The sequence below is a fragment of the Erythrolamprus reginae genome, chromosome 3 (genome assembly GCF_031021105.1).
Source record: "Erythrolamprus reginae isolate rEryReg1 chromosome 3, rEryReg1.hap1, whole genome shotgun sequence".
NCBI lineage: Eukaryota > Metazoa > Chordata > Lepidosauria > Squamata > Dipsadidae > Erythrolamprus > Erythrolamprus reginae.
The window spans coordinates 157,762,259-157,786,624 of record NC_091952.1 but is presented as its reverse complement, the minus strand read 5'-3'; the positions used below and the strand labels follow the sequence as shown (position 1 = coordinate 157,786,624).

At 38.3% G+C, this 24,366-nt stretch overlaps 1 protein-coding gene across 1 annotated transcript in view; it reads left to right on the top strand.

Moving 5' to 3' along the window:
* Positions 1-6,699: 6,699 nt before the first annotated feature.
* Positions 6,700-24,366, top strand: part of MARCHF11 (membrane associated ring-CH-type finger 11) — a 42,197-nt gene continuing 24,530 nt past the window's right edge. Inside the window, exons 1-2 of the mRNA XM_070749083.1 lie at positions 6,700-6,969; positions 18,449-18,604. Coding sequence (XP_070605184.1) covers positions 6,700-6,969; positions 18,449-18,604 — 426 coding nt within the window. The remainder of the gene's footprint in view (positions 6,970-18,448; positions 18,605-24,366) is intronic.

The following is a 24,366-nucleotide window of genomic DNA, read 5'->3' as shown; positions in this document are numbered from 1 at the left end:
TTTCTGCCGTCAGTCTTCTATGTTTCTATGTTTCTAATTACAGGGTAATTAGTCCAGAAAGACATACACCACACGATAAAAGGAAAACCCAAAAGTTTTTGTAAACAGAAAAACAGAAACAGCTCCCCTTTTAAATGTCAAAAGGATTTTCTGGTACACACAAGGCACAGGTTAAATGCAGTCCAATTGCTCACCCAATAACTGGGAAATTGAGTCCAATTCTAAAGTCCAGAGAGTCCACACACACAATCCTGAACAGCAAAAATCGCGATCTTGACAAAACAATGAATCAGATAAACTGCCATGAGGCTAAAACACCAGGCTGCACTTTTATCTGTAGCACTAATTACAGCAGCCCCACCCAACCACAGGGGGCCTCATTTTCTCTTGTAATAATCCTTCAGTTGTTGTCACCTATGCATCACTCTACGCTTGCGTGGATGTGTCATTAATTCTTGTTCAGAATCCAGGGATGATACAGATGACTGATCTCCTCCTGGGCTGTCTGCCAAACTCCCCTCTTCCCTGTCACTCACGCTTCCTTGTTCAGAGAAGACTTCGTCGGCAGATTCTACTGGTAGCAAAACAGGCCTGCGGCATGTGGATGTCTCCCCCACATCCACCTCCACATTCCTTGGGGCAGGAGCTGGGCCAGAGCTAACCACAACACTTCCCCAATAAGAAACACAATGGTACTTTGGAGCATGAATCCAGTTAAAGACAATTGAATAATCAGGAAATAGGTAGAAGCAAGAAGTGCAAATTAAAATAATGAGGAAGTTCAGTGGACTGGAAATTAAATTTTATGAGAGACTAAGGCAACTGGATATGTTCACTCTCAAGAAAATAGTGAGTGAAGCAAGATAACACTGAACCTGAAGAAGTATTATATAAAAGGTCAAGAAGATATGTTCTCTGTTGTTCCTGAGTACAAGGCATTGTACAGCAGTGATAACTTACATTAAAAGCACATTATGGTTGAATGTTAGGAAAAATGCCTAATGATAAAGAAGAATTTGACAAAAGAACAAATTACAGTGGACAATGTAATTGATGAGCTCCCTTTCACTAGATATATTTCAGTAGAAGCTGAGCAGCCATCTGTCAGGAATGTAGCAAAATGCATTATTTCACAGAGCTAGGCGATTATGTTCTGTTGCTCTTATAATTGTGTGATTCCATGTGCATTAGCTCCTAAAGTCAGGTTTCTAAAGATACCACAATCTCAAACTCTATTTATCTATGTAGAAACTTCCAGACTTCCACACTTTATCTCTTAGCCCTAATTCAAAGTTCTAAAATATGTTTAGATAAGGCAACTTTCAGTAAAGCTTTTGTAGTTGCTATATATAAATTTAGGATTTTATGTATTCATTAAATTTATTTACTACCACTCACATCATTAAAAACAAGAGTATAAAAGCATTAAACATTGTTCACAAAATTATCTAAAGATTGAAATTACTTATATGTAATTGTATTATGTAAATGTATTCTGAACTTGTTGACTAAATGGGTATGAGAGGTTTTTCATTGGGTTTTAAAGGTTTTTTAGATTATTAAATTAATTGGATTTATTGTTTCCTTATATGTTGTAAGACGCCTTGAGTCTTCAGAGAGGGGTGGCATATAAATCTAATAAATAAATAAATAAATAAATATTCCAAACTCATACTTTTAATTTTCTCTTGATCTTTTTGTTTTTTTTATTTTATTCTTATGTTTTATAATTGGTATTGCAATTGTTCTAAGGTACCTCAAGTATTGCATAAAAACAAATAAATATACATCTAATGAATTAAAAAATAATAAAAACAGATCATATTACTTAATACTAGTGCTATTTCCTAATTAAATGAGTTGTGAAGCCTTCAAAATCTAAAGAAAATTACAGTAAATGCATTTTTTATCCCGAACATGATTGAACAATTTCTTCAAGAATATTCATGAGTTAGAAAGGTTTGTGTTGAGAACACGAAAGGGAGGCAACTCTGTCCTTTAATGTTTAGTTTTAAATGAAAATTTGATCTAGCCAAAATATATATCAATATCTTTTATCATTTTATCATGTTTAACCACTCATAGGATTAAAAATGGGACTATTGTGTGAATAAAATGATTAAAAACAGCCATTTCAATTGCTTTGAGTTCCCATAGGAGAGATAGAATATTGTGAATACCTCATTGTGGGACAGCATAATGACTGCAAGTTTGAAAGAGGCATTGTGTTCACTGCATTTTGAAGATACTGCATTGTATGCACTTGTATTTGACAAATATAGTTCTATATCCAATCTCCCCTAGGTGGGGAAAGTGATGGAACAACAATTACAAAGCGCCTACAACAAATGAATTATTTAGTTTCATGAGGACAGGATTCAGATTCTGGCACAGGACTGAAAATAGATTGGTCATCTTCATGGAGGAGTTGAGCAAGGCTTGGATAATAGGAACATTATTGTTCTTGTCTTGCTAATGGTTTTAGAATTTTTGAACAATATATGCTTCTGGATTGCCTATGAAGTTTGGAAGTTGGTGCCATAATTTTACAATGGTACTAGTTCTTCTTAAGACATTGTGATTAGTTCTCAAGCTGGGTGAGGAAAGTTCAGACCTTTGGTGATACGTTCTGTGATGTCTCAGGCCTTGGTTTTACTCCTATTCTTTTATGCATCTGTATGAAACCAATGGGAAATGTCACCCATAAAGTATATCATTATCTATCTACCTATCTCCCTCCCTCCCTCCCTCCCTCCCTCCCTCCCTCCCTCCCTACCTCCCTACCTCCCTATCTACCTACCTACCTACCTACCTACCTATCTATCTATCTATCTATCTATTGTTGTTTTTTATTATTGTTGTGAGCCACCCCGAGTCTTCGGAGAGGGGCAGCATACAAATCTAATATATTATTATTATTATTATTATTATTATTATTATTATTATTATTATTATTTTGTCTGTCTGTCTGTCTGTCTGTCTGTCTGTCTGTCTGTCTGTCTGTCTATCTATCTATCTATCTATCTATCTATCTATCTATCTATCTATCTATCTATTTATTTGTTTGATTTTTATGCTCCCCTTCTCCTTAGACTCAGGGCAGCTTACAATATGTTAGCAACAGCACTTTTTAACAGAGCCAGCATATTGCCCGCACAATCTGGGTTCTCATTTTACCCACCTCGGAAGGATGGAAGGCTGAATCAACCTTGAGCCAATAATGAGATTTGAACCACTGACCTACAGATCTACAGTCAGCTTCAGTGGCCTGCAGTACAGTACTCTACCTGCCACGCCACCCTGCAGATGATGGCCATGTAGGGCTTTATAGGTAATTACTAGGACCTTGAATTCAGAATAAAACTGGTAGACATTGCAATTTGTGGAGCACAAAAATATTATATGTTGATGTAGGTGCTGACACCACACCACCAATTTTGCACCAACTGACGCTTCCAAATGGTCTTCAAGGGAAGCTCCATGTAGAGCCCATTACAGTAATCCAAGAAAGATGTGACTGAACATAGGACCTTGTGGTCCAGGAATTACCATAATTCTGCAATGCATTATACTGTAACTAATACAGAATATAGAGTTGTGGGCAATTATGGACTTATCTCCTTGAGCTGCACTGGTTACCATTAGACATCATGAGATGTAATTCAGGAAACCTGTAGTTTCTCAAGGCATACAACTTGGTTTTCCAAGGACTGTCTTCCATGACTTCTCCTGGCTTGTACAGTTGGACAGAGTTGCCACACCCCGAATCCACTTCCATCAGGCCCAGTCAATGGAATTTAAGAATCATGTCTTCTCTGTCACAGCACTGCTCTCTGGAACATCCTCCTCTTCAAAGTACATCTGGCCTCCACCGTGGCCATATTCAAAAGAGCTTTGAAAATCAGGCTCTTTCTCCATGATTTGGGTTAGAATCTTGCATGTGACATTGCCTTTTAATGGTTCTTCTTTTTGGCTGGAGCATTATTTTAAATAAATAAACGAGTATCATCTTTACATGGGACCACCTTAAAGACCACCTGGAAAATTCAGTTGGTGAAAAATCCAATAGCCAATACACTTCTTGGATGGTCTCCTTACTATCACACACCACTATTGCTCTTAGAATATCATTGACTATTGATACATAGCCAGTGGGCAAGATACTTAAACCCTAAATGAGTCAGAGTCTGGATATCCTCAAGACCATCTATTATATACAGAATCACAGGACACTAAGAATGTTGAAAATCCCCAATTATCAAGAAATATGATGGGGAAGGTCCCCAGAGCAACAATTTTTGAATTGCTGGCTTCTCAAATGAATAGTATAATCCACTCTCTGGCCCTCTGAAAGATAGTAGAAATTTGGATGTTCTAAAAGGCCCTTTGGACCTCTAGAATTTCTGGTACCAGGTATATTATACACTATTAATTATAATTTGTACTTAATATTATATTGTATTTTTGTTGTATATTATTATTTATTGGTATTACTATTTCCTTGGATGCAGTTGTTGTTTTTGTAGCCCATAGAAGCTAGCCTTGATTTGATAAATATATAAAATATAAATGCAATAAATAAATCAGTCCTTTAAACTATGCAAATGGTGTAGCAAAATACATTTATAAGGCAGAAAAAATGGCCTTAAAGGATATATTAACAAATGGTCCTTTCAGGTTTGAAAGGACCATTAACAAATGGTTTAAATAAATAATTTGCTGTCTGTTTTAAAATTCTCTTTTTGACAATTAAGGCATCCACATATGATACATTTGGGCATGTATAGCAATCAGCTGAAGTTTATAGATGTCAAATATCCCCCCCCCCCATTCTTGAGTAATTGTTTTTCCATTGGATGTGCATGACCACTTCATACAAAGTAGGAAAAACTGAGAACATAGCCGGAGACAGAGAATATGTGCATTATAATTTAGTTCTTAGTAGGAGAAAGTGTCATATATACATCAGGATCTCCTGCCTGATGGTGAATCAAGTTATTACCTTGTATTTCTGTTATTCCATATCATTGTTTGTTAGTCTTATGATTTCTTCAAATGCAGCTATTGCTTTTGTGCAGTGTTGAGAATATCTTTAACTGAAATGCTTTATAAATACATAAATGTAAACTCCTGAGGGAGCTGCATTGGTTGTCGATTTGTTTCCGGTGCAATTCAAGGTGCTGGTTGTCACCTTTAAAGCCCTTCAAGGTTTGGGACCAGATTATCTGAGAGACCATCTCTTGCTGGTCACATCTACTCAACCCATCAGAGGTTGGGTGGTTGGGGGGGGGTGATTTGGTTATATTGCACTATATTAATTCATTTGATACTTTATGTTAGTTTTTATTGTTTTAAATGTGGTTTTATATTCCGTAAGCCGCTTTGAGTTACCATGGGTGAATAGGCAGCAATTTAAATTCAAAAAACAAACAAAAAAAAAAGTAAATAAATACATGATAAATGTAATAAATGAATCTGCATAGTTCTTAAACTATGTGCCACGATGACATCATAGTTACTTTCTAAAACATCACTTGGCCTGGGAGAAATTTTGCCTTTATGCATTTTGGATTTTTTCCTCCCTCCCCTTCAATGTTTAATGTGTCCTTATTTTCTTAGGAGAAAATGGAGAAGGAAAAAAAATCCAGGAAGATACAAACAAAGGTGTAACATTTCTCCTTCACTCATGGGAGGAATATTTACTATACTCAGGACTTTTGAGAGTTTGAGATTATGATTATTAAAGGGTCATTGAACAAACGTGGTGGATTACTCTGAAGCCAGTTCTCATCTTTGAACTACTGGGACATGGAAGTCAGAATAGAGCTGGAAGGGACCCTGGAGGTCTTCTAGTCCAACCCCTTGCTCAAGCAAGAGACTCTATACCATTTCAGACAGACTGCTGTCCATCTTTTTCTTAAAAAAAAAAACTCCAGTGGCAAAGCACCTACAACTTCTGAAGGCAAGCTGAGAAACACGTTTAAAGATGCTCTAAACATGTTTTAAACATGTTTAAACACGCACGGGGCAAAACCAGCGTCCAGACGAGCAGAACAGGGGCGAGAAGCCCTTTTGAGGAAAAGAGATCTCCAATGATTTTTGGCGGGGTTGGGATGGGCCCTCCGGGGTTTCTGTGAGGGGGAAAGGAAGCACACTGGGACCCTGGAATGGGGGGCATACGGTAAAGTCGGAAGGAGGCACCCGGCGCTATCTGAGGGGAATAGCTGTTTCGTTGGCTGTGGGGGCAGAAAAGGTCATTTATCCTCGGGGTGGGGGGAGGGGGGAGAGGAGGGAAGGAAAGTGGTCGCGAGGAGGCACATGCCTCGTGCAGGTGGCGGAGTTCCCGCCCCTCCCCTCCGTGTTCCTCCCCCCCCCCTTTCGCTCGCGCCCGGTAACGGTTTCTAACGGTTTCTCACCCACCGCATTCTGAGGCAGCCGCTGGCGTCAGAAGCGGGGAATCTAGCGCCCGCACCAAACCGGGGGGGACTGGGGTGGGAGGGAGGGAGGGAAGAGGACGCTGACACGCGGTGACCGCTTCGCTTGCCCTCGTCAGCCAGTCAGCCAGCAGGCGGCTCGTGCCCGCCTCGCCTCTCTTTCGCTCTTTCTCTGTCCCCTCCGCAGAGCAGGAGGGGGGCGGCCACCGGGCAGGGCAGGCGGGTAAAAAAAGGGGGAGGGGGCTGTCAGACACCGGTGTCTCCCATGAGCTCCGGTGGGGGAGACGGCGGTAGCCCCGGCGGCGGGGATGTACCGCAGCCAAAACCCACCTCGCCGCCTGTGTCGCCTGGGACAGCAGCTGAGAAAGCGACGGGAGTCCCGCCCGGGCCGGGCCCCAGTAACCGCTCCGCGAAGGGCGGGACTGGTCAGAGCGAGAAACCCGAGACCCGCTCGGTGTGTAGTAACAGCAGCTGGGAAGCCGGCGGGGGCGGTGCCGGCCCCATCTGCAAGATCTGCTTCCAGGGCGCCGAGCAGGTGAGCTCTGGGGTAGAGGGGGGGGGGGGGGGAAGGGTCTTCCATCGGCAAGGGCAGATCTGCAGCCTGTCATCCTCACCCCAGGCCTCCCCCCCACGACCCCCATCCCCCCCAAAAAACCAGGCAGCAATTGTTGTATACAGTCAGGAGACCCGATTGGGACAGAGAGTCTGATGCTTCCGAATGACAGGTTAAGATGCCTTAAATGACTTTCACGGGATGAAGAAGCAGAAAAAGAGGGGGGGGGGGCCGCAGACACCTCCCCGCCCCCGTGCTCCGTTTGTTACATCTCTGTTAAGGAGTACCGCTTGTTCAAATGCGATTAGTGAAATAGTAGTAACTGCACGGGGCTGCTCATCAGCACCACGGACAGCGCCGGGGGGGCTGCTTTTAGAAAAGCACTGCAGAAAAGAGGAAGTGAAGAATCCGGTTTCGCGTTTCGCCGCTGGGTTGAATCATCACAATATTGTAGTAGGCGGGGTTAAGCTCCCAGACTAGACATGCTACCTCTTATATGAGGAGGCGAGAGCATGGTGATGGCACTTTTCGACGTTCAGTAAGAACAAGAAGGGTAACTTTCTTATTACAATGACAAGTGGCACAGAGGCTTGCTAATACATCTGCAGGTCGAAGAATCCTTAACCATTGGCTGTTTTCTGACATACAGCTGCAGAGAATGTTAGCAGGGTTGAATGGCTTTCCGTCAAGATAACTTACGCAATTCACTTAAATAAACAGGCTTAGATCAGTATTAATTGTAAACTATCTTCTTATAACAGCCTAGTTTTGTGTACTTAATAATACTGCAATACACTTGTGCATGTGTGCCTATATAGACATTTACTACTTGGCCTGTGTTAATTTTTATATGGGGGTATCAGTATGAGTGCAGCGTAGATCAGGATGCATCTTCATTTGGATCAAGAATCACACTTATGTATAGGAGAAATTACATTCCAAAACAGCTAACTAGACCACAACTAAAATAAACATTGATTTAATTTGAGGGTAAACTTTAGATCAAAGTAATTCAATACAGTCAATATTATTGCTTTCCCAATATCACAATAAAAAGTATAATATTGTGACAAGTTTCAGAGTTTTGGGAATGTGTACCCCTTAGATGTAGTTTTTTTTCTACATGGATATTAAGGAAGGGAATTACCACCTGATGAAGTTTCAGTTCACAGTTTCATTTCCCCCATTCTGGAGGAGGATCTATTAAGATGACCTGACTCCAGAGGTTTATGAAATCTGATGGATTCTTGAATTTCCAATGTATTTTCCTGAAGAAAGTATCAGTTATTCCATTAATGTTCCTGATGATATATGGACTGAGAAAACAGACCTTTCAAAGCTTAACTCAGTTCAGTGAACTGCAAACAAGTGGGTTGTAAATCAGAGATATTAATGGTTGTAAATTTTACATCATCCTGAAAATTGAGATTGAAAATAACAGGGAACCAAGCAGTAGAGATGTTTCTAATTCATGATAGGAATTAAAGTTTCAGCAAGAAGTATCAAAAGTATTGGGTTCAAGGGTAGCAGATATCACATTTCATCCAAGAGTCAGAAAAAGTACAATTTTAGAAGTGGTGCCATTGGCAGAGTACCTAAGTAACTTTCTCGTCCCATCCAGAGACATCTCATAATAGCTGTTCTGTCTGGGTTCCCCCAAACGTCAACACCAACTAAAAAGAGTAGCCAGACACGCTGGTAAAAAGCAAAGTCATTTTATATCTTTGAAAACAAACACAGATAACAAAAACTGTTCTTACAAACTGTAATGCTATGAAGCTTCACAGAAGAGTCACGATGGCCAGACAATACAACAGGCTTCTTGCTGGCACACACACCACTGTATATAATACAACCCACGCCTCCCCCAAGTTTTCAGCCTTCGAGGCCACAAGCCAGAATCAGAGACGCCAAGGATTGAAGCAAGGTCACAGGACTCCCAAAAGATAACTCTCCACAATACAGGAAGGGCGGGCCTGCCTTTTCAACCTTTCTGAGGAGAACCACACCCAAACCCAGCTGTTGCCTATTAGGGATGGAAATACCTGGCTAATTGTCCCCTTCGTTGTGCTGCCCTTCTCATATCTATGATGGCTTGTGCATTCTCATCTAATGACTCCAGGCTACTTGCTGGGGAGAGCTCCCACCGGGGGTCTCAGGCTGTTCTCCCTCCTCCTCGTCCTGACATTCCTCTTCCCCGTCTGCCTGGTCCTCCTCCTCCTCCTGTTCCTCGTCCTCCCCCTCTGAGCATGGAGCCGGCAGAGTTCCAGCCGTTCCCTGAGGAGCCTCAGGCTGAATCACAACAAATAGGTCTGATTAATTATGATTGGACTCTTTGGCTTCAGTTCCAGCTTTCAATATTTTATATTTTAATCCAAATCTGATCTTGTTCTCAATCCTAATGGTCTTGCCTTTTCTGTAATTAGATCTGGAAGGTAAAGATCTGTATCCATTGCCTCATGGTACATTAGGCTTCTCACTTTCTAAGATTATAAGTTCATTTGCTTAGGATTTTTATATACACTGCTCAAAAAAATAAATAAAGGGAACACTCAAATAACACATCCTAGATCTGAATGAATGAAATACTCTCATTGAATACTATGTTCTGTACGAAGTTGAATGTGCTGACAACAAAATGAAATTGATTGTCAACCAGTGTTGCTTCCTACGTAGACAATTTGATTTCACAGACGTTTGATTTATTTGGAGTTACATTCTGTTGTTTAAAGTGTTCCCTTTATTTTTTTGAGCAGTATATATAGCTGGACCCTGAAAGTGCCATTGAGACAATCACTAAATGTCCTATTCGACAATGTTGAAGAGTTATGGTGGCACAGTGGTTAGAATGCAATTTTGCAAGCTACTTCTGCTGATTGACATCTGCCAGCAGTTCACCAGTTGATCCTCACCAGTTCAAGGTTGACTCAGCCTTCCATGCTTCCGGGATCAGTGAAATGGGGACCTAGATTGTTGGGGGCAATATGCTGATTCAGTAAAGTGCTTAGAGAGGGCTTTAAAACACTGCAAAGAAATATATAAGTCTAAGTGTTATTGCTATTTGAAATCTAACAAACACACTCTCAGGTTTTCTGGAGATGGAGCTAAAACTAGCCACCAGATAACTGGATTTATGTGGTTCAAATTTATTTTGAAACTGACTGAGTTTGTCTTAGTATATTCACTTACATCTACAATGGCAACAAAAGCTGCAAAAATGTCTTATTTTATATCCTCCATTGTCTTCCTTAGGTAGTCAGACATAATTCTTCAGAAACAAACAAACAGACAAATAAATAAATTTTCTTATTGTCATTTACTCTGCAAGGCCCTCATATAGGAGTCCTCATACACACATTGGAACAGATTTGTGAGACATATTGAGGAAAGAATAATTTGTTTTCATGGTCCTTAAAACACTGCTTTTGATATGCATTGAACGGAAGTGTCTAATATGTGTCACCTGGGGTAAATGAGTGGGATTGTTTCCAGTTTTCATAGTACAGTATATGGGCAAGATGTTTGTAGTGTATTGCCTATTCTTGAATGGATACAGACAGTTGTAGATGCATTATGTAATGGAATAGTTCCCCAAGCTCTAAAGGAATCAGTGATCTGTTCATTTCTGAAGAGGCTGTCTATGTTCAGAAAATTTTGTCCTATTAGAATAAAATCTTTTGGGAAAAATATGTTTGAAGAATTAATATTGTAAAGTCTATGTCCATGTGTTGATAAAAAATAGTTTTTGTAAAATTTTAAAATAGGTGTTTTTAAAAAATAAAATATATAATGTTCTACATTGGCTTTTTGCCATTGATTTTTCCTACAGCAGATGTTTCTCTTAGAATTATGGCTGATTTATTGAGAAATAAAGCTTTTATGAACACCAATGACCTCAAAAAATTGTATTAAATCTTCACAAGAGGAAAACCATGTTGGCAGTTCCCAAACTCACAATTGGTTGCAATCCCTCAACAAGAATTTGTTTGTCATTTGAATGTACTCATAACTCAGAGCTTTCATTGAATGTCCAAATAACCTCTGTAGCACATGCACTAATTATGCCTTTTCCTGAACAGAGCCAAACAAGCTACTGTTGTGCATGTATTGCCAATCTTATGTTGCATTTATGTAATGTACTGTCCATAGGACTACTCTTGTCCTTGATCTGGATGTTACAGCTAGGCATATTTATAGCAATCATTGTGGAGTAAAATGCCTGTTAATACAACATGTTAAATTTCTGTAGAAGCAATTGCGCTAGCTGCTAGTTAGCATCAAACCATATTTTAGTTATGACGTATAAAGCATTAAGTAATTTGGGCCCCGATACTTGATAGAATGTTTGCAATGTTACAGACTTACTCAGTCCCTAGGAAAATTGGAAGATATTATATTATAATATAATGTTCTCACTACCACAGGGTATCATTTTATAATAATTAATGGGTAGACATGGTTTCTCTCTACAATCTGTACTATTCTTTTTCTTGAAATTAACAAGGTCCCTACTGTTGGCATTTGGTAGGTGTTTGATGAAGACCTATCACTTCACACATTTTCTCTGTATGAATATAATATGACAAGATTTTCTTTGACATGAAATAACAGTTTTTTCTCATCATATTCAATTTTTTGAGAAAAATCAACCATTATTCATTATTTCTTAAATTCTTTAAAGGTATTGCATATTGCATACTATTTTTCATTAATTAATGCTATGTTTTTTTCTAAAATCAATAGCATTAGCATTTTCTCACAATACTTGTATCTCATTTATCAGTTAATGACCTTGAATTAAGCTTTGAAGCCTTAAACTACGAAAAAGTTTCTTTCTCCATTCCTATCTTTGTCCTATTTAATTTATTTTATCTGTTCATTTCACATTTATCCATGGAGATGGGTCCCACTTTATGTCAGTGAATTGCTCTATTATTATATTAAGTCAAGTTAAAAATTTATTTAGGATCCAAGACCTAATACAAGAAAAAAGACCAAGAATACAATAAATATTGTAAAGGAAGAAAAATATTGACATAAAATTGTTCTGTTGGCGTGTCCCAACCGCCCGTAATTACAGGGTAATTAGTCCAAAAAGACACACACCACACGATAGAAGAAAAACCAAAAGTCTTTATCAACAGAAAAGCAGAAAAACTCCCTTTTTAAATGTCAAAGGGATTTTCTGGTACACCCAAGGCACAGATTAAATGCAATCCAATTTCTCACCCAGTAACTGGGAAATTGAGTCAAATTCCAAAGTCCAGAAAGTCCACACACAGTCTTGAACAGGGAAACAGCAAAACCACGATCTTGACAAAACTATGAATTAGATAAACGTCCACAAGGCTAAACCAGCATGCTGCTCTTTTTATCTGTACCATTAATTACAGCAGCCCCACCCAACCACAGGTGGCCTCACTTATCTCCTGTAATAATCCTTCAGTTGTTCTCTCCTATGAATCACTCTATGCATGCGTGGGTCTGTCATAAGTTCTTGTTCAGATTCCAGGGATGATAAGGATGATTGATCTCCTCCTGGGCTGTCTGCCAAACTCCCCTCTTCCCTGCCACTCACACTTCCTTCATCAGAGGAGACTTTGTCGGGAGATTCTATTGGGAGCAAAACAGGCCTGTGGCATGTGGATGTTTCCCCCACATCCACATCCACATTCCTTGGGGCAGGAGCTGGGCCAGAGCCAACCACAACAAAAACCCTGAAAGAATTACAAGAAAATATAGTTAAAAATAGCATGGGGGAGAAACTAGACGACTTATATCAGCTATAGCAATTAATTTTTTAAAATAATCTTCTTAGACATTTTTGATGAATTGTCACCCTAAAGAAGAGTAATGGTATTATGGCATGTTTTTACTGATCTGGTGTAACTGTCATTGTACAGAGGTGTGTCAGCATATGGAGAGAAAAAAAGAGAAGAGGCTCAATTCTAGCCTTGAATGACAGATGTATTGTCCCAAGGGCTGATGTATTGATCTGGTTGCCAGCCAGAATTGTTGTGGAGCAGACAGCATTGCCACTGATCAGGCCTTATATTTAGGCATGGGGATCTAGATCCCTGGGATAAAGATACTCATCTCCTTAGTTGCTGGACAACATGATACTAGTTTAACCCAAAATTGGAGAGAGAGTGAGAGGAGGAGTGGGGGGAAATGAGAGGAGAAATGAGGAGACAAAATAATAATAACTACAAAGACTATTTTAGAAGGGAATGGCTGGAGAAGAAAATCCAGAAGAAATGCTGATGTGTATAGAGCAGTTGTTGTTTTTGGTTGTAGAGAGAGCAAACAGAAAACAGATGACTTTCTTAGGAAATAGAAGCAAATCCCAGAGAGATGGCATTTGGGTAGCAGGGAGATGACTGGCTATGGGCAGAGTGTCAGACTCTTTGGCAAAGCCCTAATCTCTAGGGGGAAAATAAGAAAAAGATGCCAAGAGAAGTTCATCTCCTAACAGAGGAAATGCAGATGATGATCAGTTGAAGAGATCCAAGAAAACAATATTAACAGCATTTAGTACATTCATTCATAAACCCAGCACATTGTGATGATTCCAGAAATGGGTAATGCAGACAAATTGAAGGGAAAAGAAATGAGTCAATTACAAGATTTAGAAGGAAATAATATTTAGAAAAGAGTTGAGAAGAAAACTAGCTAAAAACCAGGATCTTGTTGTAAATATTTATTATAAATAGTTTTGTTGCATATAGTGAAGAAGCAGAAAAGCTTCTACTACCTTGGTTTCCCATCTCAATTGTCATCCTTGTACTTTTAAATACATATCCAGTTCTAAAAGAATCCAATCACAAAATGACAGGCCTCTTTGTTGCAACAGAATTGAACTTGTTGACAATTATAAATATTAAGTTCAATTGTCACTGGGTAAAACAGACATTGTAATAGCACGTGTGAAACTGGTTCTTTCTTCCTGTCTGAACAGGAAAAAAAATACGACTTTCATAAGGGATATTTGTAAATACCAGTGGTTTCTCTAATAGGTAACATCTCAATTCATGCCAGAGCAAATTGTTTACTTCGAGGGGCACATATAATATTGAAAAAAAAAATCTCAGGAGAGTTCAGGGAGGGGAGTCAATAGTACTATAAAAGGGGTGGGAAGTAGTGGCTCTTTTAATTTACATATCTAAATCCTAAATACAACAGAACAGAATAATAGAGTTGGGACATTGGAGGTCTTCTAGTCCACCCCTTGTTTAGGCAGGAACCCTACACTACTTCAGAAAATGGTTATCCAACATCTTCTTAAAAACTTCCAATGCTGGAGCATTTGCAACTTCTGGAGGCAAATTCTTCCACTGATTAATTGTTCTAACTGCCAGGAAATTTCTCCTTAGTTCTAAGTTGCTTCTCATCTTGATTAGTTTCCACCCATTGATTCTTGTTCAGGTGTTTGGAGAATAGTTTGACTTCCTCTTCTTTGTGGCAACTCCTGAGATATTGGAATACTGTTATCATCTCTCCCCTACTTGTTTTTTCCATTGAACCAGACATACCCAATTCCTGCAACCATTCTTCATATGTTTTAGTCTCCACACTTCTCTGCACTCTTTCTAGAGTCTCAACATCCTTTTTACATTGTGGCAACCAAAACTGAATGCAGTATTCCAAGTGTGGCCTTACTAAGGCATTATAAAGTAGTATTAACACTTCACGTGATCTTGGTTCTATCCCTCTGCTAATGCAGCATAGAACTGTGTTGGCTTTTTTGGCAGCTGCTGCACACTGCTGTCTTATATTTAAATGGTTGTCCTCTAGGACTCCAAGATCCCTCTCAGAGTTACTATTGGTGAGCAGGATACTACATATAGTGTACCTGTGCATTTTTTTCTTGCCTAAATGTAGAACTTTACTTTTTTTCACCATTGTATTTCATTTTGTCTATCAAGATCCTTCTGTATCTTGAGCCTATCTTCTGGAGTGTTGGCTATTCCTGCCAGTTTGGTGTCATCTGCAGATCTGCTGAGTTCCTCATCTATCCCCTCATCCAAGTCATTGATGAAGATGTTGAAGAGTACTGGGCCTAAAACACAGCCTTGGGTACTCCACTGCATACTTCCCTTCATGTAGATGCAGTGTCCCTCAACGTAGATGCAATGTCATTGAGCACTGCATATTCAATGCTGTTGGTCAGCTGGTTTTGATTTCTTATGTGGTCTTGCTTTATAACCCACATTTTTCTACCTTATCTAGTAGTAGGTTATGGTCTACTTTATCAAATGTCTTACTTAAAATCATTTGTTTCAATTAAATTAAAATTTTATCAATACTCAACTTTGATAATGCTGAGAACAAAATACCACTACATGCCAAATTATCATTTATTTCTCTTTAGGATAGAATAGAACCTGTCTAATCAGGTGAGATGAATGAAGGAAAATTCCCATTTGACTTGCTTTAGCCAAAATTTGAGACAATTATATCTTAAAAAGTCCCAAGAAAAATGCAATCTCGTTTCATTTGCTTTCAACTGTTAAAGATTGAGTAGTGGACTCATTAACATGAACTTTTTCAAAAACTAAGCAGGCTGATCTAAAATATCTGTATATTACTAAAACTCTCATGTCTGTAACCTTTAACTGGGTGGAATTGTACGTCATAGGGTAAACTCTTTTCAACCAAGGTATCTCAAATGGGCTAACTTACAGAATGTACCAAAATTGAGGGCTTATGTCTCCCATAGAATTGCTTTTTAAATTTTTTTTTGTAAAATTTCTGAAATTTTATAAAACATTTCATGACACAAAAATTGTCAAAAAGCATTTTATGGCATAATACAAAATGCCACGAAAGACTTCCTGTACTCAATTCTTGATGTTTGACTGTCCTATACAGATCAACATAGACTACTTTCAGAGCAAATACGTCTCTGAACATCTTCCTGGATTTCTAAGAACTTTTCAAGTACATTAGCTCTGCCATTGTTGAAGTGTTGAGGAGTCTGGAAAGAAAATCTCTGAAGTAGTCATAAATTATTTTCTTGTTTTTAATAAAAACTGCTAACTTTAAATCATTTTCTTTCTAAACAAAACTAATGGTTTATCCATCCATAAGTAAAACATTATCAGATTTATAGCTATATATAGAGTGAGACCCGGTTTGCTTGGATTTCAGTTGTTTGAGTTTGTGCAACATACTAAACCAAAACTAGGCAAATCACACTTTAGCTTAGTAATTACAAAAACAAGGCTAGTGAGTAGGCCCAGTGAAGCTATTACATTACTTCAATATAGTAATTTAATATTAAAAGCGTTTAAATATGGCTGGAGTATGTAATTTGTTTAATGTATAAGAATCAGAATTACATATTTGAAATTCTGTATTTCCTGTTCCCTTTTACATTATATTCAAAACATACTTGTAGATGAGTCAGAATACCAACTCCCCATGTAGATGAGCCAGAATACCAACTGCATATAGCAACTTCTAATTATTCTAATAAATTGTAAGAGATAGATCCTACTATATTTCTTTGTAACAGGAAGTACAACTGCGTATCATAGGATGGAAGCTGTGAGTCACTGAGATCTGTACATATGCTGCTTTATTTAGCTACTTTGATCAAAGCTTAGGAGATTCAGCAAAGTTGCCTATCTGATCTCATTTAGATTTTAATGCAAGTAGTTTTTTAATATAATTTTTAACTAGCAAAAATATTCTTTGCATTTATTATTGTTGTTTTAAATAGTCCTCCCCGCATTGGTAACTTTATGTCACTGTTTTTAGTTTAACTCACAGAGCTACATTAATAGATGCAGGTACAGTAACTGCCCTTCGACTTCCTTTAAATTTCATTCCCCCCCCCCCCACCACCAAATAGTTACAAGCATTTTGCTAAGCATTCTGCTATGGTTGTATTTTCATAGTCTACTCATTCCCTTTTCAAAACAGTATGTATTTTTCTCCAATCCTTTTAATATCCTTTAATTGGCAGTCTATTTGAATATCTTATCTTTTAACATATAATTTCATGTCCAGATAATAATGGCTGTTCTGAAATTTAACATCTGTGCTAAATGTATTGTTTCCTGACCTAGACAGACTTATCTGCTTCCCTTACAGCTTGGTCTGTGAACAAGTGCTTTTGGCTGAGTTCATTCCTCCACTGCTTTTACAGGCAATCACAGCAATATTACTGAAGGAGGAAGGCAGCACCATCATGTCTATTTTTGATGAGGACAATGTAACCATCTGTAGAAGAGCTGAATAGCTGAAGCATCTTTAATCTCCTCAATTAAAAACTGTTAGCTGCTTTGCTCATAAATTTAGCCTGGTATGAGGGAAGTGTTTTTTGTGAGAGCTTGATCTTTCTCACATATTGAAGCAAATTCAGTAGAACCTTAGAAGACTGAAAAGACCTTATTCTATTTTAGAGCAGGTCTTCTCATCTGCTGACATGATAATCTTCACTCGCAGTAGAATCTACATTGAAGACCTAAGTAGGAAATATATGCCTTCAGAATCATATTACTTCTCTTTTCATAGATGCCATACAGGTAGTCCTTAACTTACAATGGTTCATTTAGTGACCATTCAAAGTTACAATGTCACTGGAAAAAGGGACATGACCATTTTTCACACATGATCATTGCAGCAACTGACTCACATTTATGACAATTGCAGTGTCCCAGAGACATGTGATCCCCTTTTGCAACCTTCTGACAAAGTCAAATGGGAAACCAGATTCACTTGACAACTATGTTACTAATTTAACGACTGCAGTGATTCACTTAACAAATGGGGCAAGAAAAGTCGTAAAATGAGGCAAAACTCACTTAACAAATTTCTCGCTTAGCAACTTAAATGTTGGGTTCAATTATAATCATAAGTTGAATACTACCCGTAGTCTAATAATTAAGAGTTGAAATCTGAATTACTACTGTGTATTAGAATTTTTATATATCCTTACAGTTGTTATGTGCATATTACTATTTACATATGTAAAGTCTGAAATCTCATAAATCAGACAACATATAAATTTTTGTATTGTACCAATATTTGAGCCAGTTTGGATTTCATTGAAATGATGAAATAAAAATAGACTTTAAAACAATTTTAAACAAATAAAAATAATCAAGAATATTTTTGAGAGCCAGTGCGTTGTAGTGCAATTTGGTTGTAGATTGCTCGACTAGGAGCAGGGCGATCTAGTCCTCCTTAAGAAAACAGCCAGTCTGGTGACCTTGGACTAGTCATTCTCTCTTAGCCCTCTCAGACTCTGCAAGCTGGTTGAAAAACAAATAGCTGAGATTAATTTGAGAATAAGAAAGGTAACGATTATTGCAAAGGAATCTGCAAAATGATGTTACTGAAAGAAAAAAAATAGATTTATTCAGCCAATAAGACCTTTTTTTTTTTTTTAAAGGTCTTGTATTTTGGAATTTTAAAAGTTTAATATTTATTGAAATTTTTAATCGTTTTCTAGGGTGAGTTACTAAATCCTTGTCGCTGTGATGGCTCGGTAAGATATACACATCAACTCTGCCTACTGAAGTGGATCAGTGAAAGAGGATCATGGACATGTGAACTCTGCTGTTACAGATACCATGTTATAGCAATTAAAATGAAAAGACCTTGCCAGGTAATATAAAATAATTTTCACTATCAATATGTCACATGAACATAACACATTTCTTTTAACCTTTCTTCTCCTGCTAAAATTTAGAGAAAATTCCATCCTCTCAATCTACAATTCTTTTAAAAATGCATAAGGGTACCAGCACAAAATTTCCTCCCAATGCAAATAACTAAGGGTTTTTCCCCCATTAAGAAAAGAGAATTTATCTCCCTAATATGCTGGCTGCCTTGTAAAGTAGGTCAGCTGGACATATTCCCTTTTAGTTGTAATAGCTGAGGAAATTCCTTAGAGATGTGAAGCAATTAAAGTACAAGCTTTACAGTTATATTACCTTTCTTCTTTGCAAAAGTGGTAGACTTTTGTATGGTCTGCCCTGGGTGTCTGATGGATCCAGAAGGCTTCCTGAGGGTGCTTGAAGATTTCCCTACAATCTGGTAAATTGAAGGCCAACTCTGTGAGCCCTGACTGGCTGCTGGGATACATGAGGCAAGAGATAGTCCCTTAGGTTTGATCCTAAGCCATGTAGGGCTTCATAGGTAACAACCAACACTTTAAATTGCTTTCAGAGACTAATCAGGAGCCAATGCAGCTCACAGAGTGTTGACGAGATATGGGAATACCTGGAAAGGCCCATGATAGCTTGCACGACTGTGTTGTACTCTGCACCCCATTGCCTCTTACGAGATCCCAGAAGTTTTAATGAGCACAAATGTTATTGTTGAGAGCCAATTCTCCAGTGAGTGAATCCAATTCAAAATGCTGTTTTTGGCTTATAAAGTATCAAAGATATTTTACAGACTGTTTGCCCATCTTGAGTACAAGCACGAAGGGGATTCTTTAGGATCCTGTCCCCATGAGAACACAAAGGGACAATGATCCTAAGGCAATCCTTCTGTATCATAGCTGCCTGGTTATACAACACCCTGCATTAAACACTAGGAGCCCAACATATTTCCATTCCACAGAGCCATGAAAATAGTTTTATTCCAGCAGGGGTTTGGGGATTGGTTTTTAGACCACATGAAGTTTGAGCTCCCGAGGTTTTTTTAATGTGGATATCAGATTTGACGGTATATATCTTTTCCTTTTAATCTTATTATGAAGCTTTTAGAATCTTGAGAGCTGGGTGTTGCTTAAATTCATATAAATATGAATAGGTTCCTGGAAATGAGATAGCATTGGAAACAAAAAATCTCCACTAATGGACTAATAACCTGCCATTATTTCATTCCCTGTTACATAGTGAGTGGAACACAGGTTTCCACAGAGCTGGGCAGTAGGTGAACAAATCTTTTTAGATTTGTTAGAATAACCACCCAGACTCTAGCTCATGATAAACTAATGAAGGATTATTCCAAGGATTAAAAACAAAAGCAGCTTATCATGTACTACTTATTCTGGAGTATGAAACTCACAGAACACAGAGGGCATATACAGCTGTATCATATAAGAGCTACATGCAATATTCAGCAGGACAAGGGAGTAATGACATTATTCCAATGTTTATTTGACTACACAGAAAGATCAATTGTCTTTTTTTACTATCTATCAAACAGGAAGAATCTTTCCCAACCTTCTAAAAGCTAGAAGATGGACTTTATAATTTTATAATCACTAAGCTTATATATGTCTCTTTGATTATAACTGAGTCTGGTTGATTATTTAAACCCTCTTGGATTCCAGACAACTGTTTTCTACCACTTTCTACCACATTTTTTGCACCAACAACCATCACTACTCTTAATAGATTCTGAATAGAAAAGAGTTGGCAAAATGATGGCCAGTCTTCTTTATCCCAGGTCAGATTTGCCTAGACCAGTAATGTTGAACCAATGGCATGTGTGCTACAGGCGGCACACAGAGCCATATATGAAGGCACACGAAGCATTTATATGTTTTTTAATATTAGATTTGTTCCACTGCTATATTGTTTTTATTACTGTTGTGAGCCACCCCAAGTCTTCGGAGAGGGGCGGCATATAAATCAAATAAGTAAGTAAGTAAGTAAGTAAGTAAGTAAGTAAGTAAGTAAGTAAGTAAGTAAGTAAGTAAGTAAGTAGATAAATAAATAAATAAATAAATAAATAAATAAATAAATAAATAAATAAATAAATAAATTGCCCTATGTCAGCTCTGGCGTGCAGATGTGTGCTGGTCTGCTGATTTTAAGCCGCCTTTTTGGCCATTTTTGCTTTCGCCAGGCTTCAGGAAAGTCTCCAGAACCCTGAAAAATGGCCCAACGAGCCAACCGGAAGTTCAGAAATGAACCTATGGTTGGCCCATTGGGATGCTTTTCACCATCTCCAGGGTTCAGGAAATACTAGTGAAGTGTGAGGAGAGTGAAAAACAGCCCAACAGGCCTACAGAAGTCCGGAGTCTTCAGTGAGGCCTGTGTGCATGCACAGAGGGGGCAATATGGAGGGCTTGTGCACATGCATGGGGGGCAGCATGAGGGTTGTGAGCATGCATGAGGGAATTACATTATGGGTATGGGTACATGTGCACATGCTATCATGCATGCGTGCACCCTTTTGGCACCAGAGCCAAAAAAGGTTCACCATCACTGGCCTACACAGTCTGAGGTGTTTATTCTGATGGATTGTGGAATTGATTAACAATTTCTCCATATTTGTTACCTATATATGCCCATATATCTAACAGTTATATGGACACATAACTAGCAGTTGCCCTTCCCCAGTTCACCACTTTGTCTTTTTCTCCTGGAATTGTCTTCTGAATCTTGCAGTTATTAGTATCTGTATAACTGCTCTTCTTATCTCTTTGTTCCTTTTCTTTTTACCTCTCTAGCCATCTGCAACTCATCATTATAGCACACTAACAATATGCAATCCCTTCTCTAACCAATAGCCCTCCATCTCTGCTGGTATAACCTGGATGGAATGTGCAGTTGAAGAAGGAATGAGGGGAAATGTTATCAGTAATATTATAGCTTCCCAGGGAGAAGGCAGAATATTCCAGAGAGGGGCCAAAGACTAGACACTGAATAATCTTGAACTTCATGGTACAGGGGAAGGAAATGGTTCAGGATAGCCAATTATAACCACTAATTACTATTTCTTGCTACTACGGTAGTTTACTTTAAAAAACCTTTCATGTTAAAGGAAAATTTCATTAAACTGTGCTATTAGCTTTTCTTCAAGTCTTAATTAAGCACTGTATTAATTAAGCAAATGCATTAATTGTTCCTCATTGCCAATTAATTAAAATAATTTTATCAGTCCTCTTTAGCTATCATAAGAATCAGAAAAGAAATATAGATTTCTCTACCTCTTTTCTCCCGGTGAATCTATATTTTTGCAACCCTAAGATGCATCAGAATATCTACACTAGAATAATAGAATAGAATAAAATTATACAATAAAATACAATTATATCTCACACAAATTCTACTTTTAAATTGTGTAGCATCATTCTTTATACTGAAACTGAACATTCTATTACATCTGTTAGAGTAACAGTTGCCCATAATTCTACGTCTGACTATTCCTTAGTTAAATCTGTAGGATTAATGGAGATCAACTGATTGAATAGGATAGGGGATAAGAATTTCTTATCCCTACATTTTCTCATTTCTGTGCATGCTGCAAGCAAATTATTTTTGGCTTTGCTTCTCTTGCATACACAATGACATAGACATCTAACATTTGTAAAATATATATTCTGAACATCCAAAATCTCTCTCTCTTTTTTTTGACATTGCAATTCTCTTTTAAAAAGGATGCATAAATTGTGCTCTCCATATTTTGGCCATTAAATTTGTCTGGGTGAATTTAGCTGAGCTAAGAAGTTTTCTTGTCTAAGCTAAGCCTACACACATATCTTATGCTATGGTCATTTATGCCATGTTTTCAATATTATTACTGTTATAGTAATAGGACAAATATTAATTATTAATTTGTTTAGTAGCATATTTTGTTTTTCTGTTGACTCTTAGAAAAAAAGCTAACAATAATTTAAAAAATTGGTGGTACACATATATCATATATAAGTATACATATATTTCAGCTCCAAAACAGAGCATCAGCATTAAAATAGATATCAGATAGTGTTTTCATCTATTTCAATTGTTTCTCTCACACACCTTTATTTTCATAAATTTCTGTCTATGGGACAGTTGTATTGGCACCTGCAGTTGGACCTTTACTTACAATAAATCCACTTATTTCAATGGAATTAGCTTGTGTACAGGTAGAACCTTCGGTACTCTTTGGTACTCTTCTCCAGGTCCCATCAACAAAACAAAGCCATCTGGCGGGCCCCAGGGGAAGAGCCTTCTCTGTGGTGGCCCCAGCCCTCTGGAACCAACTCCCTCTGGAGATTAGAACTGCCCCCACCCTCCTTGCCTTTTGTAAGCTATTAAAGACCCACCTATGTTGTCAGGCATGGGGAAGCTGAGCCCCTGGGTTATATTATTTATGTATGAGTGTGTTGTATGGTTTTTAAATAATGGTTTTTAAATTTCTTTTAATGTATTAGATTTGTTACATTGTTGTTATTAATGTGAGCCGCCCCGAGTCTTCATAGAGGGGCTGCATACAAATCTAATAAATAACAATAACAACAACAACAATAATAATTATTATTATTATTATCAACTCAATCTAATACGAGAGGTAGACTATAATGTATAGCTGAAGATAGGAAAGAAAACTGATTCTCAGCTACTGAATAACTGCATTAATTTATATAAATTTCAGCTAGTTAGCTGCTGATCAAATAAGGAAGACATCTTAAACACAGAGTGAAGCACGGATTGCACGGATTTTTAAATATGTTACTTTTTTTAACCCAATGGAATATTGAATAGGAATTATGTAACAAGGCTTCAAGTTCAGGACTCTATTAACATGGTAACTTTCTGAAAACAAAACAGAATAGGACCAGATTTGGTTTGTGACAAACAACCAACAGTAGAAAAATCTAGTCTGAAAATGGACTCGATCCAATTTCAATGCAAAATGCCTAGAAAAAAAATCCCTTCATTCTAAGTCTCTTCCTCCTCTCTTCTGGTGATGTGGCCTAATGTGAAGCTGCTATTAAGGGTTTGGAAAGATTTCCAAAAGCCACACTATGCATGTTCTCTCTGATTTATCAGTGATCATAAATTTCTTTTATAATACAATGTTTAAAAGCAATCACTTAAAATATAAAACTATTGATAGCCACAGAAAATGTACAGTAGAAAGCAAAATAATGCTAACAATCTAAGTCAGCGGTCCCCAAACTACGGTCCGGGGGCCGGATGCGGCCCACTGAGGCAATTTATCCGGCCCGCAGCAGCACACGAGATTTTACATGGAGCTGGGCTTTGGAGTTGGGGGCGGGGAGCGACGAAAGTGCGAGGCAAGCTAAAGTTTTTCTTTTTTTGAATGGCAAAGGTTTTTCTTATTCCTGCAGCTCCCTTTCCTTCTCCCACCGGCGGCCATCGCTGCAGGTTTCTCGGGTGGGAGCTGCCACTCTCTGGGCAGCCCAGCCAGGTGGCCGTAGAAAGTGCAGAGATTATTGCACTTTCTACGGCCGCCTGGATGGGCTGCCCGGAGGGAAGTGGCAGCTCCCGCCTGAGAAACCTGCAGTGCCGGCCACCGACTTGGCGGGAGGTACCGGCGGTAGATGTAGGCAGTGAGAGAAGTGAGACGTGGCTGCCCCTGCCCATTGTGGATGTGCCGGTGCCATGCCTCCCCGCCCCCGGCCTCCGCAGAGAGGTAAGGAAGAGAGAAAGAGAATGTATGTGAGAGAGAGATCAA